The sequence below is a fragment of the Adelges cooleyi genome, unplaced genomic scaffold (genome assembly GCF_023614345.1).
Source record: "Adelges cooleyi isolate 19-005CV unplaced genomic scaffold, UGA_ACOO_1.1 ACOO_flye_CR_arks_rails_tigmint_CR_PRNA_2, whole genome shotgun sequence".
Classification (NCBI taxonomy): domain Eukaryota; kingdom Metazoa; phylum Arthropoda; class Insecta; order Hemiptera; family Adelgidae; genus Adelges; species Adelges cooleyi.
Window position 1 is genome coordinate 12,982,712 of NW_026095860.1, and position 18,862 is coordinate 13,001,573.

Here is an 18,862-nt window from a genome sequence, read left to right on the forward strand (position 1 = left end):
ATTATTCAAAACCAAAATTAGGAGTCAATTGTAGAAAATTGGCTGTGATAGATTTGGTTCACTTGTACTCTGAAGTCATCCCTCTATTTGCAGTAACGGCAAGAACTAAACTAACCGATTAATTAGATTTAATTTAATATTTTTGGTTGATCCGTATAATTTCTACTTCTACGTTGGTTCTGCTTATAGGTGAAATAAGAACATTCAAAATTCTGTTGAAAATACACTGGCTAGTAGTAAATGAACTCTGTAAATCCCAATAAATTTACATTCTCGTTTGAAAACAGCCCGGGAACTTTTTAACCATAGTGGTAACACTCTAATCAGCTGTGTGGTTACTGTGGTATCTTATCAACGACAATACGCATTAGATGCCGTATTTTAAGTCGATACTCAATAGTCGCCCTTCATCCATTATACGTACTTTCCTAGGTCACATTTCGTTAAACGTACTTTTCATTTTCCAAAGTTTCTTCGTCCAAGAAGTTAACCAGAAAATTAACGGTAAGTGTTGTGATTTAATCGATCATTACTGTTAACCAGAAAGTTATTTCGTTTAAAATAACCAGCAGCCTGTACTTAGGTTAATGTTTAATAGAAAATTTGTTGTTATCATGTTCTATTTTGTTTCAATAATTAACCAATAATATGATATTAAAAACGTTTACCCTTCCGCCCGACATTTTGTATGTACTTAATTCGTTTCAATTACTTTAAAAACCACCATTTCACAATATTATATTGGGCAAGATGAGTGGCGGATATGGGATAACCCCTGTTTCACAAGGTTTGAGAACCTAACTTGACGCCTTATACTGTTGCCCCTCAAAAATTCACAATTTTTCACCAGTTAATGCAACTTTTAACCATAGCTTATTGAGATAACTTTTTTTAAATTACTTATGGACGTTCTAGCAAGTTTAGTTTATAAGTTTAGTGTTGTATACAATAGTCAATACTGTATTCTAACATACTATAGCTAAACTTGTTGGCCAAACTGTTGAAAATGACCATTAATAAATAATGTAAAACGCATTATTATTTTAATCAACAAAGATCCAAGTATTTGATATTAGCAACACTCGTGGTATTGTTGTTTCAACTTAAATTAACCTGTCTGGGTTTTTTTATTTACCAACTGAAAAATTAGGTTTTTTATATTTGTTTTTAAATTTTAAAACACTCATTTATATTTTCCCATTTGAATCTAGCGGCGTAAAAGACATTCAATGGCTAATAAATAATAATTTACACTAAACATGTTTTTTTGTAGATGGGTGGCGAAGGTGAGAAATTGAGCCGCAAGATGATTTTCCCTTATACGCACACGGCTAAATTTGCTCAATTCCCACTCAAACTTCATTTCAAACATCACTGGATGTTCCCATGGTTAGTCGGAGCATCAGTCTTGTGTTTACCACTTTTCTACAAGATTCAGCAAGCTGGTAATTTTTTCATAATATTTTTTTTTTTACCAAAATACTAAAAGTAGTTTTGTTTTAGCCAATTGTGAAGCCAATGTTAAAATTTGGGCAGAAAAAAGGCGCAAGGAGGAAGAACATTATAAACACAGATGGGACTAGGTCAGAGTATAAGGTGTAGTGAAAAATTACAAAAAAAAAAAAACCATATTCAATGATTTAAAATGTATTTCTAATAGTGTTACTGCGAGTTTTATAATCATATTCTAATGTACGTACAATAAAAATAACCAATAAAAATAATTTTGCTTTATTTACTTTTTTTCTTCTTCTAGCTTGGTCCACTTTTCACTTACTTTCCATAACCAGTCGACTGTTTTCTTATCTTTTACTTGAATAGGCATTGAAACTTCTTCAAAATTACTGGAAAATATGTTTTTAATTAATAAGAATGGTGACTAGTCAGTCTTCTTCTTCTTGATACAAATTATTTATTAAAACGTTTTTAATTTAAATTGTGACATTACTATAGTTGTGTGTGTATATTGTATACCTAAGCATTTTGTTATTACCTGAGAAACTGTCCAGTCACATTTTCTAATTCGGGATCTATTGAGGCGTGTACTATGGTTTGTGATCCTTTTGAAGGAGATTTCATAAATAGCCACGCCAAAGGCTTAATAATAAATCTAGTGACGCTATTGTAATAAGGTAAATGCCTTGAAAGATCAGTTGTACATATGCCGGGATAAACTGCATTTACTGTTACACCAGTGTCTGTGAAATAATTGTATAACATAATTACAAAATTATACAACCAAAACAACTTAACTAGAAGGAGATCCCGCGACAAGAGTGGGTCTAAGAGTAAGGTGTACACATAATTTTGCAGGAAAAAATACAGATGTAAAATGTGGAAAAAAATTAGATAAACAAGTTGCACTAATTTCTATATTATGAGTTTAAAACAGGTAATACACTAGGATTGTTTCTATCAGAATTAAAAAATTGTAAATGCCGCCAAGTGCTACAAACCTTTTAAAACATCTGCTAACTTGGCCGTAAACATGAGATTGGCCAACTTGCTTTGATTGTAAGCCGTTTCTTCATCGTATGATGTATCTGAATTTAAATCGGTTTTGTTAATTTGACTAGATTTATGTTGACGTGTTGTAATGTTGATCACACGACTTGGAGCACTTTTCTTCAAATAGTCCAATAATAGATTAGTTAACAAGAAATGTCCTATATGATTGACACCCAAATGGGTTTCAATACCATCTTTAGTTGTCGACTTTTTGCATCTCATCACACCAGCATTATTGACCAGCACATCAAGTTTATTGAATTCTAAGTAACCATCAAAATGGTAAAAATAAAAAAAATTAGGTAATTCTACTTCAATTATCTAACCTTTTTTGAATGTGTTAGCAAACTCTTTAATGGACTCTTGAGACGATAGATCACATTTCCTACAGTATAATCGTTTGTTTCTGGACTGTAGCGCAAGTTCTGTGCGACTCTGTTCTAAGACCGGTAATATGTTTTAAAATATAATTGTAGAAAGTAATTATACCTACTGGAAAACTGTTTAATCTTAAATTGTTAAACCTTTTTAATAATATTATAAATAGTGGTATAACATTAACCTTTTCACATTTATCCAAATCTCGACAAGCCATAATTACTGTTGCATTTTTAATCGCAAGCAATCTAGCCGCCTCTTTGCCAATGCCTGTATTGGCTCCCGTTATGATAATAATTTTATTGGCTGCAGATGTTCTTATCTTGTAAGACTTGCCGGTTATAGATTCTCTGAAAAAAAATAAATACGAAGCCCCCAATTACAAGATTATACTCGACTAATAATTTTATGAAAATTCCATACTTAAAAAGATATGCTCCGCCAATAACTGTGCTAAAAGCGCTGACATACAATAACGGCTTCGGTATGTTGATCATCGCATGGAATTAAAATCAATAATAATGAGATTTTTTTTAAATTAAATTAAATTAAACTATACTTATAAATTGTAGTAATTAATAATTTAAAAAAGAAGTAGAATAAAATATAAATCGACAAATTTCGGCTTTTCAGAAAGTTCAACTAGTTACTAGTTAGTTGTTATCATATTCTTATCATGACCAACACCATGCTTGTTGTTAACTTGTTCAAGAGTGCTCCGGTTACTGGTATGATTTATTACTACCGTGTGGTTTGGTTTGCAGTGGTAACAATAATTAGAACAATTATTGAGATAGGTATTTACCAATTCAATAAATCTTTCATCTTCAATGCCAAAAGCATTTTTCTCGACATAATATTTTTGAAGTACAAGTTACTACTACAATAAAGACGAAAATTAAGAGAAAAATATAAAAAATAAATCGTGTTCCTATCATGGTTGAAATGTGACTATAATTTATAACCATTCATATTATTTTTTATTACAAGCTTGGATCATTGTATACATGATCTAAGGTGGTTTCAAGTGTAGTGGAGTGTTTTAACTTTGATACTTTATCAAAATGGCTGTGGAATTATTTTAAAAAGTACTTTTTTGTAACTAATAATAGACAATAGACCTAATTACATCATTAGGTATGTAGGTACTAGGTACACAGAAACGGGCAACAGCAAATAATGCTGATGTTTTTACGACATTTCTAGCTAGTATGTGTTAAAGCTAAAACTATATAGTATATTATTATTACAAGTATAAAATACCTATAATAATAATAATATACTTAATAATACAGTAAAGGAAATAGTTTTTATTGGTAGTTAACAATCGCACTTGTATAGGAGAAATTAAAATTGCTTTTAATCAGATCTATTTTCTTATTTAAAATATTGTGCTTTTTCGAGTAGACAGGTACCTCACCAATAATTTGAAAACTATTAATCATGATTAAGTATTGTTGAAAAATGATGACTGCTTATTGGAAAACATAATTTGTTGTTGTGTAAAAAATCATTAAACGATTTACGCGAAGTAAAAAGAAAATCTTAATTTATGTTCCATTTGTTTGTCTTCTAATTTATTTACGAAAAAACATAGTTAAGAGTAAACTTATTATCCAAACGCTATATTGATTGGTTTACGCTATATTATCGCATTCTTATAATATTTTTGAAATTGAGTAAAATTTTTTTTTTAAATTCGTTTCATGGTGCTATTTTAATAATTTTTTCTGTTAATATTTATTATTTAATTATACTGGTTAATTTGTCATTGTCATATTATGCATAGCCCTACCGCTGTGTGTCTCATAAAGTAGCTTATTTGGCTCATAGTAATGGAACTATGTACAACATTATAATATTACAAATTACCATAAATTAAGCATAGCCAATATTAATGTGATGGTCACGACTCACGATGTACAGTAGATCTCCTCTACATAAAAATTAACATAGTAATTTACAATGCAAACAAATTAACAGATTCTTATAATCATACCAAACACATTTACATTAAAAAAGATAGTTTTTTGTTACAATGTGTGCTTTTAATTTAAATAAACGTAAAACATAGTAATAGGATACAATATTAATCTAAGTGTTAACTTCAATAAAGTATGTGTACCTAAATTGCCTACGCCGAACGCCGTCTTGTAGGACACCTATACCGAGGTTAAGGCATTTCACTTATTGTCTATTGATGTAGCCAAAAGACAACAATAATAATTGTTTTGCCAATATTAAACTTTATATGAAATAAAATAAAGAACAACGATTAATTTTGAAATTCAAAATAATTTTAATTTCGAACAATGTCATAACAACATTATTATTAAAAAGATATAGTATAATCTAATAATAATTAGTGAAATATTTAGCTATATGACTAATACGACTTAATAGTAAGCATTTATATTGGTACTTAAATATTGTCTTCCATTTAGTCCAATTACCTAGTGGTCAATGCGATAGTGAATAATTTATATAATTTTACGGATCAAAAATAGGTACTCTAAATCAATGTAATTCGAATAATGTCTGAAATGATAAAATTCTGAATTTTGCTTTATAAACCGTTCACAACACGAGAGACGCTTTAAAAAACAAACTGACGTAGGTACTAGATCAGCTCTGAGGCCAGATTTTGATTCAGAAAAAATATTGGTATAAAATGGTAAAAGTGAAATCGTGATGGGATCTATCACAAAATATACATAATATATATTATATTAAAGGATTTTAGCAGTAGAGCGGTTTTTTATAACATAAGAGCGCGCACATGGCAAAACTAATATTATGGTACTTAAAGGATTTTTGGCAACACTGATTGTGCACTTCGGCGGGTCCTGGCGGCGGCTGCGACCACCACAGTAGCTTTAGCAGCCTCGAGTCAAGTTGTCGACACCGCTCATGATTGTCCTTATTTTAGTTAGTCCATGCACATTTATCTACACTTTTCCTGGCTAATTTCTCCACGATAATAATTATCCTCCAGTAAATCACTTATATTTTCCGGTGGATTTTTCGTTCCCTTTGAGTTTTACCGGTCGCGTGTTCTCTCGTGAAATTTTTAATCCTACTTAAAAAAATAATCTAATTATTATAATAAAAACAATATTAAAAACTGGTGAGTGGTTTGTGAACGTATAAAATTCTGTATAATTACGTGTGCCGAGATAAAATAACGATTATTTTATTTCATTAATTTTCTAATAAATTCAGTTTGTTTTGTAAGTAATTTTTAGTTATTACACTTGATATTTTTTTGTTTGATAAAATAATACTAATACTTGCAAAATAGTTGTGTTAGTTTAAATGAACGTAGGTAGGTACATTGTCTAGTAGATACATGTTTTTTTCCTAGAAGACTGTGTTTTTTTTCATAGTTTGCTGTATATTATAGTTTTTTTTAGTGAATTTAAATATTGAAAATTTAGAAAATATACACATTTTTACCGCTTTTTTATGTTATTTGCTTAAGTGTATGTTGTATTATGGCTAATAAAAACGTTATTAGTAAACAATATATATTTTTTCAATTAAGTACATAATCTCTAAATATGATAATAATAAAATAATGTTATCAGGTTTTGTTTGAGAATAAATTTCATTAAATTGTATTTTATGTAGTTTACAAAAGTTGTTATTGTGTGTATTAATTAATAATATTAACTAATATTTAGATATTAATTTGATATCTAAATTTGTATGGTAAAAAACATACTTGAACTAAAATGTGTTACTCTTGCTTGTTGTTTTGTAAAAAACAGTGTTTAGATTTTTATTGTTACACTAATGTTTATGTAGCGAGTACCCATAAATTAAAATAATTAATTTTTTTATCATAGTATTAACAAGACTGTACACAAATGTTATTATAAACTTAAGTTGCTAATTTTCTAAAAAAATAATAAACTACTACGATTTTTCTATACTTCTTTATTAGTTTATACTTTATTTCAACATTTTATTTGATCTATTATTTTTTCAATTGAAGTTTGAGGCAAACAGCCAAAAGGAAAAAATGTAATATTATGTAACACATAATACACTTATAACTAAATTATTTGTATATCCATACTTCAATGCTAACAAGAGTAATCACGGGAAAGCACTAACATTTTTTTTAAAATTAAAAATGATGCATAACAACTATTTGGATATACTATTAAAGCGTAATGTCATAAATTAACACATTGACTTTTATGAGACTTCATAACAGCTGTACCTTATTCTAATTCAAATTTAATTACCTTTTACAGAAATTTTAACATCCTGATTTTTTTTTTTTGTTATTTTTAAAAGTAATCATAAGTTTAGTTTTAGGTACCTGTTCTCGTTTTCACGTTTAAAGCCAATAACACATTATACTTTTAAGACTTCAAAGTATAAACCAAATTTTTTTAAATCCAAGTTCAAGAAATGGCTAGTGGTTTTTATATATTTTAGACCAAAAAGTCTTGAAATTGTCAGCTACTTAGGACAGTTAAAATCAATTTTGATTATATCATCCTTTTTTCATTCAATTAACTAATTCGTTTTATATTAGCGTAAGAGTGCACATTTTCCCATTCTTAACTCTTAATAACATTTTTTCTATTTTGTGATATTTTTAGTATTTTAGGAACATCACTATGAAATTAAATGGTTTGATTTCGAATAAGTAAAAAGATCTGAGTTTTATGGCTTCTTTACTAGGTATTGTTGAATGCATTTTCCTTTGCTCAATCTTGGTAAAGTATTTAAAATTAAAAAAAATGTAATTAATTTTTTTTACAAAACTATAAATTAACTATACTTTTACAAATCGGATCATCTCGGTTGTCGAAGTATGGTGGGGTTTTGAATTTAAAAATATACACAACAGCTGTAACCAATATTATAAATTGTGTACTGGGAAATATGTATTATTAAGCTAAATAATAATAAGTAAATAATTAATTAACCTGAAAAAGTTGATGTGATCAGAATTTATTTTGTTTTAGTTTTTTGTTATATCGTCAATATTTTCTCCCTTACTAAATATCTGTTTTCAATGTCTTTAACTGCGGCGTACAAATAACAGTCATAACACAATAATCAATTTAAACCATTACCTTTTCGGGTTCGTCCAGGCGAATATTTTTGATATGGTTCCAACCACACCTTGTCGGAAAACGGGGAAACAAGTATCATTCGATAACCACAGACGAAGACCCGCCGCGGATAGAAATGAAATATATTATTATAATTATCGCTCGAATAAATATCCGAGCCATTTGTCATTATTCGGGATACGTTGAAAAACGTCAATTCAAACACTAACCGTCGTTTGGATGTAAGCTCATATGATATATTTCATCTCGGTATAAGTTTCGGTTGGGTTGTATTATATATTATTATATAGTGTACACCAAATAAATGTTATTCGTTTTCTGGTCGACACGTAGTCGAAACTGTATTGAAAACACTCGGGCGAAAAAAAAAATGGGAAAAATCGTTTATACATGTATCCTTAACGTGCTACTGATTCATTGCTGTTGCCTGTTAGGTATTATATATATATATATATATATATATATATTATATATATATATATATATGTAGACAGGGCGGAAGTAAAAAAAAAAATAGTGTAAACATTGCCCTGGGATCGTGAAACCGTTTGCGTTTTCTGGCGCTGTTCCCGGTTAAGTATAACAAAACAAAAAAAAAACTCTCGTGTCTATCCGGAGCAAGTGGGAAAGTGGTCCTTTAAAAGACTAATTGACATCTTATTTTTTTTTTCACTCTCTCCCTTTAATATTTATTACACGCATATTGACCGTATGGGCTACGGCGCCCGACCCGAAATTGTGACAGTCGGCAACTTTTTTTTTTTAAGTACATACCACCGTTTTTTAGCCGTGGTGTACGCTGGATAATGATGTGTTGTTTTGTTTCTTTTTTTGCAAGTGTAAGTTTACAATATCATCCCGGTGCGCGCAGTTCCTCGCAAAGTATTGCCGTCGACTAAATTAGTTTCGACCACGGTTCGCTCTCTCCTTGGGGGGTTCTTTTATTTTTTATCTCCTTTTCTTGAGCCTCGTGTCAGGGATTTGAGTGACGAATCTGCCGGGGCAAACCGCAGCCAATAATAGTTTACTGCCCGTGGGCGAAGGACGACACGGGGATTTTTTTTTTATTCAATATCGATGATTGAGGTGTGTAAAAAAAAAAGGGTCGTTTGTAATCTGTGTAATTTTCTCTAGAATTTGATCAATTAACATGAGATGGAACTCATGCGCCGGGTCCGCACCATTGAATTTACTATAGTCATAATAGAGTAGAGACGAGCCATCCATTGACAACACTCTTACCTTAACTCAAGTATTAATTTTGAGGATTTCTACTCAATTGCCTATTTATACTGCGTTGAGTAATCACCCGGGAGTCAACGAGAGGATTATTGGAACATTAAGCGGTTTGTTTTGTCTTGTAAATTATTGTCGAATCGATAAAATAATCTTAACGAAAAACTAATACAAATACATAATACACTATTTTAACAATTATCTAGATTCTTGTATTTTATGTGTATACATGCATCGAGATTCATTACAAAAGCTCTGATCCACCGATATTCACAGATTGATTAGAAATACTTAGAAAACAAAAATAAAATTTGTTTTCGCGCTTGAATGGCAACAGTAATATTATGCCGTCGTCTTTGTTATGCACATAGTTAACCCTCTTATAGCGACGCGTTTTGTTATTTATTTTTGTAACGGTTTTCCGACTCGAGAAGGGTAAAGCGATTCCGTTTTCACATCCTTTAGCACACGAGGTAGCCTCGTTTGTGTACTTTCCTGTTTAGATAGTCGTACGTGCGTTCAACGGGGACAACACGTATACAAATATATATATTTTTACACACACACACACAATATATTGTAATATTGTGTGCATATTATATACTAATCGGAAACTGAACGGTACTGAATCTTATGTTATTCTCTGTTTACAAACACACGAGTCGTATACTATAGAATTTCGTTTTATCTTAATTTCGGTTTTCGTCTTTTAGCGTGTATACTTGATTTTGTGCAATTAGATGATATCCCGTTAAATCCCCGCCTGGGGGTTATCCAAAAACAATAACTGACAACTAGGATAAACGGTTTCCGGTCGAGTTCAGCAATTATTGCGGTAGCGTTTGTGCTGACTCGAACAATTGCACGATGCTTGTTTAACGGGTTCTTGACTTTTTAATAGTCGAACATAAATAACATTCATGCTCAGTCCGTTAATTTTCAATTAAAATGGAACTGAATTCGCAATCTTTTTGCATGATCATCGATAGGTACGCAAACGAATAATTAACACACAGTTGGCGTACTTGGTGGGTTGAGAAATTGCCCACAAAAAAAAAAATGTTTAAAAAAATGACTCAGTAATTGCCTTTTTATGTTGGTAAATGAAATATTGTATTTATTAATTTGTCAAGTTAAAATTTGCAGGGTCCCTTGTGAAATGTGTTAAACCCGTATGAATGATGTTCTATATGCTTAGGATTATTTAAATCAATAAAAAATAATAACATTGAAATGTTAACATTTAATAACTGTCATTTTAAATTAATTAAATATATAATTAAAATTAAAATGTAGGTATCACAAAAATGGTTTCAATCTTAGAATATGCTGACTGTGTTAATATTTACCATAAAGCAATTTATCTAATATTATATGAAATTTAATATTCTAAATAACTAATATTATAGTTCTAATTATAATAAAAATATTTTTCCACATACTGTATCACCAGTATTATCGGCCAGTTTAGGGAAGTGGACGCTTGTTAGTAAATGTCACCTATCAGTTAAACTGATAACTTGCACTAACGCAATAAATACACTTGTAAAATAATGAAATTTCAGCACTGAGAACGTCGAACGACTTCTTTTGAGATGGCTTAACAATATACATAAACAAAAGCAATGTATATTGAATACATTTATTGTTAGTAATGATGTGAAAATCATTTTTTTACTAGACTATCATAATGATTGCTTAAAAACGAAAAGTTGAACGCTAGTTGTTTTCAATTTTATCGGTCAGCTATTAATTTGTCCTGTGGTTCAAACTTCAAACGGATAAATGTTTTTTTTTTAGTTTTTCAAATAATATTACATAACCTTATGTTAGGACAATATAAGGTTTATCATCGCCGACAGCAAAGTATGCGCATTCGCATTGATTACTTTATAAGCTGCAAACGCATTTTTGATAATAGAAACTTAGGTCACTGTGTCAAATAAAAAAACGATCCCTACTACTTTTTTTTTTTTTTACAGAAAGATTGTTAAAGAGTTGTTTGTGAAAATCCGTTACCTTTATTTAAATTACGATAACAGGGCAAAACAACACATCTGACGTTATACCCTTTCACGCGTGTTTGAAAAATGAACGTCACGGGTCGGCTGTAAGAAAAGTTTTCGTAAGAAAGTTAAATAGCGTAAAAGCGTTTAACGTTTTTGGGTAAAACTTTACACGCCATTTTCCAATAATATTCGCGTATTCCTTATCCCCGATCAGCAATGTGCACGGCGTTTGCGTTAAAGTGATTTATAAAAACTTGCACGATCACTAAACGGGGCGATATAACAATGTTACCGTTTACCTTACAGCTTTTTGGACTGAAAGTTGTGTTGTTCTTGGACATGTACCAACAATTCTAAGTATCAACGATGATATTTTGATAAAGAAAACGTGTATCAACAAATTGTTGCTTACATAACAATTAACGTATTTCTTATATTTACTAATATTATACCACTAATGTGTACCTATATTTGTCGGGAAAAATCAATAGCATTAACAAAATTCAAATTTGTACCTTAAAATTATTTTTAATAGTGTATCAAAAAAAAAAAAAAATCCTCGGTACTTGATGCACGTATTAGTGCATTAACACATTTTGTTAGAATCAACGCCCAATTCTTTAGTTATAAATTCTAATGGAATTTGTATGCCCTTAAGGTAACCTGAACACCACAAGTGGAAGATGTAAATGACCAAAGGTTGGTGGTGGTGGTGGTGGCGGCGGCGGCGGTGTGGCGGCGGTGATCGGTTTCTGGAATGATGAAGATTGAACAGGAACGTCTAGAGTGTATCACCGCCGAGACAAGTCGGATTGCCAGTGGCGGTTTGATCCCCCCGTGAACGGTTGGGGGGCAACCGTGCGATGGCGACGCCCCCCGACAGCCCCAATTTCGAAGAGGCGGCTTTATTAGAGCTCGAGGAACAGCTAGACAACTCGTCTGCCTTCCAACACGCAAGGCCAGTGGCCCTCGAAGACCTCTGCCGACAGACCAAGTTCACCAGGCAGGAAATCCGCATCATGTACAGAGGATTTAAGCAGGTTAGCACGAGATAATACATATTATATCTTTATATCTTATACCATTGACCAATGATAAAAAACAGTCTTCACTTCACATGAATATTGAAGAACTTGCCATAGGCGATTTCTCTCTTGTTCTGTTTTCAAAGTTGGGAAAGTTATAACACTATATATTTAAGTTGAGTTGAATGAAATATTATTAATGAGGTACGCCGTACAAGTTAAAAGTTGAATTTAGTATTCAGTTAAGGTAATTAGAAGAAAAGAAAATAGTTTTCCTACATCTTTCACGGCCAAAATTGTCTCAAGTATAATTGCTCCTTATTTACTATAAACGTTATTTATGTTAATCTAGAATCTAAGACGTTTTGTTTATTAGTTAATTCTTATGAAAATATAATTAGTAAAATTAATAAGTAAACTTAACAACACGTCCAACATTTAATTATTATTACAAGGCTAGCTCCTGTTTTTTTTATTTTAAAATCTAAACTGCGTGATTATTTCATAATATATTTATTGAGAAAATTTCAGTTTTTTCTTAATACGCTTTATCAAATAATTTGATAAAATAAGTCAGCCTAATTATTAGGCTGAGTATTGATTTTCAATAAGAAAAAATTGATTAGAGGATCAAATTTTGATAATATATTTAATATCGATACGGCAAAAAAATAAAAATATGTTTCGTAGAGATATTTCTCTTAAGATTTTGGTATTGTTAGTACTGTTTGCATCTCGTGTCTGAAAGTTAAATAAACAATTTCAAAAGATGTGTCTCCCTATTATAGAGACATGGCTGCAATCTTATATACTGGATTATGGGTATACAGTTGGTGTAATCACTGGTGTGTGTGTGTATTAACCGGGTGGAGTTGAACAAATACGGAAGAAGGCAGTCGAAAAACTCCCCAGAGAATGTGACCTTTAACGAGCACTGAACGTGTATGAAAAACTTATCGGCAAACGCACGTTAGTCTTATCCTTTTTTTTTTTTTGTCATTTTCTATCTCGTTTGTGATGGCGGGTTTCACGCGTTAGTATTAAAAAAAAAATATATATATATATCTAAAATAAATATGTCATTGTTCGCATTCGTCCAACGCCGACCCGAGCGACTCCTGGGGTGGCCGGACACGAGCGCGCCGGCCCATTAATAAACTTAATTAGCCGTTATGAAGGTAGCGCTTTGGCAGTTTTCAATGTGTGTGTGTGAGTGTGTGTGGTGTACTAATGACGTGTAATCAACAACATCGTTCATTTTCGGCTCACTCGGATAGTTGCCGTCATTTTTCACCGGCAGGTGCAAACTTACCGACGGATTTAACCTAAAGCGCGAAAGGGTGCACACCGGCCGCGCGGCAACACGATACCGGCGGTAGAGAGCTGCTGCTGTTGTTGTTTCGGACAAACAGCCGCCGCGTTTGCCATACACATCCACGGTAACCCTCTCAAGTTTCTCTCCCTACCTATGCCTATGGTGATTATTTTAAAACGATCCATTCGATATCTCACAGGGTTTAATTATTAGTAATTGAATATTGTTTTTTATACAACGCTGTATCTCAATTTTCCACAAAACTTTTATGTTATTAAATCCTCTCTCAAATCAATTATAATTGATATAAACGTTTGAAACTTAAATGGCAACGCATATATTACGTTTTATTAATTCGTATCGGGTAATTATTTTTAATGTTTTAAATTAAATATTAAAATTTAGGACGGGAGAAAGGGTCGAGTGTATTTCTCCTCTCGTCCTAACTCTTAAACTCTAAAATGATTAAAAGTAATAACTTAAAATGGTTATTGAAAATGTGTAGTATTTTATGATTTTTCATCAACTACGACGGATGTTTAGGTCTATATTTTTAAAAAAATTAACGTAATTTAATAGTATACATATAGTTTTGAGAAAATGTTTTATAACGATCATGTAATGAGATACATTTTTCAAAACTAATATCTGATAATGTAAAATATAAGTGTCATCTTTTATTGACTGTTTGTGCATTATCTTCATAAAAACCATTTACGGGGTCCAAACGAATTAGTGACTCCTAATTATTATGAGTGAGTTTTTCTTAAATTTATTTTACAATAAAAAAACTGCATAAAACCTTTTTTTTTCTGTTTCAAAGGTTTAGTTTCTTGAATACTCTAAGGAGGAGGTTGAGGGAGAGAGGCTCAGTTCAAATACGTATCTTAGTATACCCCTTCATCACAATTTTTTACGAAATTAAAAAAAAAACCTTTATTTTCCAAAAAATAGAATATTATTTACAGCATATTTTAATAATCAAATGGTTGGTAATGGCTGATAAGCCGCCAATAATAGGCACAAGAAAAATAAGAGCGCCGATGCTAATCCTGTAACACTTGAAGAAACTTTAAACCGAGATGGTTCTATTAAGTCTAAATGGACCGTTAAGTTGTATCAAAATCGTATACTTATTGAAGCGTGCCCCTATAACATTATGTCCGTAATGAAAGACCCTTATGAACAAACTGTTAGTTTAACTTCTTTTGTAATATATTTTTATATCAAGCGCAATTATGTTAAAAAATAATGTTATATATTTTAACGGTGCGATATTTAACCGTCTAATTATCGGGTTCAGAGACTTTGGATTTCATGTTGCACAAATTGTTGCACAAATCTGTTTCGGAAATTTCACTTGTCTTAGCGCCATACATACTAGTTAATACAGTCTTTCTTACTAGGCTTATGGACAAACAGTTTAATCTTGTTTTGTTAGCTTACGCTATTTTAAAGATTAGGATTTTGAAGAAACTTTTTAATTATCAGAACACAAATTTAAATGACATAAGTATAAACGATTGCACCGCGTTTCTCGCCGTGATCAATGTTTAAAAGACCCTGGGCGTTATCCCTTCTATATTATAATACAGTTATGAGTCGGTATGAATAATTTAACACTTCATGTGACGGTGTATATGATTCGTCTGTTGCTTTTGAGATTGAATACCCGATTATAATGAATATAATATTATTGTTCAAGGCAATGGTTTTAAACCCAACCAACTCAGCAAGTATGAAATATGAACTCGTGTATTGTAATAATAATTTCAAAACATGTTAAATATTAAGTTTTAGTTGTCCATAACAGTATTTACTCGAGTACGTGTAGCATAGCCACAGATTATAATTTACCACTGGCATTTCTCGATAAACATTAAATGACAATCGCAATAAAAAACCTAGTAACTAGTATTGGTAAATTATTTATTTGTTGATTAAGCTGCTATTATTTTTAAATAAAATATTTTATCTAAGAAAATGTATTTATATAGAAACACGAGACACTTTTGTAGGGAAACCGATATTTTTTTAAGCATATTGGCATTCATATCATTGCTATGGATGTCATTAACTCGGCTTACACCGACCCAACGAAATGGGCCATTGTCGGATATTGCCCTTAACAAAAGACAATCATGGATAAAATATCACCGACAACACCACGTCCTTATGGTTTCATTTTTCATTTTGAATTCTACGCAGTTTCCTCTTAATAGTCACAACCAGCGTATGTATGTTTACACTAGAAAGCTAGCTGATACAATAACAAGACCCCTTCGGATTTATGACAGCTTGAAAAACATACATTTTTGGGTAGTTTCGAATGAGTTTATCGATAAAAGTAATTTTATTAATACTTTATTACCTACCACGAAAACCGTTATTGTAATATAATTGATTACTTTTCTGTAAGGTTTGTATGTTTATATTATGCAAGATATATCTTACATTAAAATGAATAAAACGTGTTAGTATTAGAAGAATTTCCGCTCCCTCTGTCTCGCCTTTATCTATTTAAAAAAAAAAAAAAGGAAAAATTAAGTGGAAAAGCGACGTTGATTGTCGAATGTCGTTAGCGGTAATCGGCTATAAAAACAAACGCGAATAGATAGGGTATTACAGAGAAGGCAATGTGGCCGAAAACTTAGCTGGGACCGATTATCGCGTTTCCCATCGGATGTCCGTCGTCGTGCGAGTCCCTTAGTGTAGATTTAGGCAGTTGGATACATGGCAACGACAGCTATTTGACGTATATTGACATGGGATGGGAATGGGGGGGGGGGGTTTAGCCCTTGGACTGAAAAATGATACACCCTAATATCCCAACGACCTGCGATCATTAATAGACCATGGCGTGCTCGGCCTTTGCTTCCGATGTACAGATGCCACGGTTTTTTTGTGCGTCACCGCCTTCCGCAATCAGTTTTATCATTGTTTTACAGCCACAATACCTACCGTACTATACGCAGGGCCAAGCAAAATCCGGAATATTTGGATTTTTGGATTTTCCCGAGTTCTGATTATAATAATATGCAAATGGCCGGCTGCTTAACGGACTGACGACACGCGTGTACGGCATCACGTTTGGACAATTAAATTTACAACACACGTTATGAGAAGAAAAGGTTTGACATCGTTATTTTTTAAACGGTCAAATTTGTAATTCTACCGTACCACCTCAGTTGCTTTTATACAAACATCGAACACCCGAGCTTACTCGAGTACAGTGTTTTTTTTTTTTTTTTTAACCACGACCGTTTGAAACGGGCGACGTAACTAGCGCATAAATATTCAGACATTCGAACGTTACTCGATACGTGACCCAGACCTCGTGTTGTTCACATTTCGGACACATTGAAGTGATTTGTCGAAAAAGCGGCCCACATTGTATAATAATATGTCATGTGTGTTTGTTTACACGGAACAGGGTGGAAAGTATTGATTAAATTGGCCAAGGGTGCGGACCTGATATCGGTCACTTTATATTCAGCTGTAACGCGTCGTAATATTTGCTTGTATAAATATCTGCCAGGACATCTGGATTGCATCAACTCGACTCGAGCGGTCCACTCGTTTTTTTGAAATTAATAGTGTCAGGAAATTTTACCTCATTATGTAAAACGGGCAAATACATCAACCGTGTACACGCTTCAAGTTATTGGTTGTCGAAACGTCGTTTAAAAGATTCAAGAGTTCTATTTGAACTAGTTTCAACAAGTTCAACTAATTACTTTTTTTAATTTTCACCAGGGTTATAATATGTTAGTTTTAAGTGATAATTTAATTTTTAATTTCATCCGTATTCTATTGTTATAATTAGGTACCACTGCTGTAACCACACACCTAATCATTTTCCGTTACTAATATTTAAGTATACTACTAACTATATATTCACTAACGTAACTAAACTAAAAATATCATTTTTTTTCAGCTTCTCATTGGAGAAATATAGTCTTAAAGGAGTGTTAATTAAAAAAATGTAAAACAATTCTGTGTTTTGTAAATATTTCCCATACATTAATTTTAATTGCTAAATTTTTCGTAGTTGTTATTGTTATTAAATATATTCGGTATGAAAATAGTTTAAAAAGTCGTACGTTTACAGTACCTAATTGCTACGAAAAATCGTAAGACTTAACACGTGAAAACATAATTGGAGAGAAACGTTTAAAATTTTACTGCTCTAAATATTTTGTGTTACAAGTTGGCCGATGTGTTGTGCATAGGTCGTTACGTTAATTTATTCAATGTTAATCGTCGCTTGGTCGCTGTTAAGTATTATAAAAGTTAAACGCGCACCCCAAACTGCTGACGGTATGTTATATACATATATATTATATAGATAGACCGAGCTGTAGTAGGTACTATAGTAAAAAAACAAGCCTAATTAGCATAATATTATTTGTTATTGTTGGTGTTGTTGCTTTTTTGTTCTACTTTTAGTCCGGAATATCGTTATCAACTGTGTACTCGCAAATTAGACGAACGAATCCTCTTCCTACCCTATGGTGCATTGTTGTTGGTGTTGAATTTTAGCCCCTCCCCTCGTCCGGCCTATACTAAGCTAATGTATATACTCAAACGGTCGTGGTCGGTCAGACTGTTGGCGTGACCTAATAAATTGAACTATTTTGTCCAACGGGATCGCATTAAAAAAAAAAAAAAAAATTATTATATGTATATAATTCGCCCTCAGCATGTAACCAACGCATGAACCGCTCCAATAAATAACTTTCTCACGCTATCCGACGATTAAATGCAAATTAACGATAGTGTAGGGCAGCAACCTTTAGGTGAAATAATATTACTGCTGTGAGTGCACAACCTGCCGGCAAGAGGGACAAGAGGGACAAGAAATAAATCACGGTTTCGATTGTGAGATAAAGACCGACAACGCACCAACCATATTACGGTGGACGTAAGTTAGTTAAATTAGCGGTGCAATCAGAATTGTGATTTCGACAGGAGTTATTACGCGTTCAAAGCACTATCCTTTAGTTGATGTATAGATAAACCCAGCTTTTATCCGTTAAAAAAAACCATAAACCATTTCAGGAGGGTTTCATCAACGCCTCGAGCTCTCTATCTGATTGCGTCGCTGAACTAAACAGTACCTAGTGTACTAAACGAACACTTTATGATGTAATTATGTAAGACTGAGAAAAATATATTTTATAGTAACTTCGTTAAGTTTAATGATATAATATTTTATTTACGTTCAAACGCCCTCAAGAACAGAGAGTACAATAAAAACTCAAGACTTTAACAAATTAGCATCACTAGAAAAAA

General features: G+C 32.0%; 2 protein-coding genes across 3 annotated transcripts in view; one reads left to right on the plus strand and one right to left on the minus strand.

The window, feature by feature from the left end:
• Positions 1–1,631: 1,631 nt before the first annotated feature.
• On the minus strand, positions 1,632–3,545 carry LOC126833734 (retinol dehydrogenase 13-like). Its single transcript, XM_050565238.1, has 6 exons — positions 3,310–3,545; positions 3,071–3,236; positions 2,835–2,943; positions 2,457–2,771; positions 1,994–2,198; positions 1,632–1,844 (listed from the first exon to the last, which is right to left on the minus strand). The coding sequence occupies exons 1-6, from the start codon at positions 3,381–3,383 to the stop codon at positions 1,736–1,738; spliced, it is 978 nt and encodes a 325-aa protein (XP_050421195.1). The 5' UTR covers positions 3,384–3,545; the 3' UTR covers positions 1,632–1,735.
• A 2,226-nt stretch (positions 3,546–5,771) lies between these two features.
• The window catches only part of LOC126833422 (Kv channel-interacting protein 4), a 34,914-nt gene continuing 21,823 nt past the window's right edge, over positions 5,772–18,862 (plus strand). The window contains exons 1-2 of one of the 2 annotated variants that reach the window (XM_050564755.1): positions 5,772–6,116; positions 11,886–12,267. In XM_050564755.1, the coding sequence (XP_050420712.1) occupies positions 12,091–12,267 (177 nt within the window). In that variant the 5' untranslated portion in view covers positions 5,772–6,116; positions 11,886–12,090. The remainder of the gene's footprint in view (positions 6,117–11,885; positions 12,268–18,862) is intronic. The other variant, XM_050564756.1, reaches the window with a different exon arrangement.

Coding starts and splice junctions, on each gene's coding strand:
- LOC126833734 (XM_050565238.1), bottom strand. CDS start 3,383: ATGATCAACATACCGAAGCCGTTATTGTATGTCAGCGCTTTTAGCACA. Junction 2,772..2,834: donor TGCTAACACATTCAAAAAAG/GTTAGATAATTG, acceptor ATGGTTACTTAG/AATTCAATAAACTTGATGTG. Junction 2,199..2,456: donor GTTAGCAGATGTTTTAAAAG/GTTTGTAGCACT, acceptor ATTATTTCACAG/ACACTGGTGTAACAGTAAAT.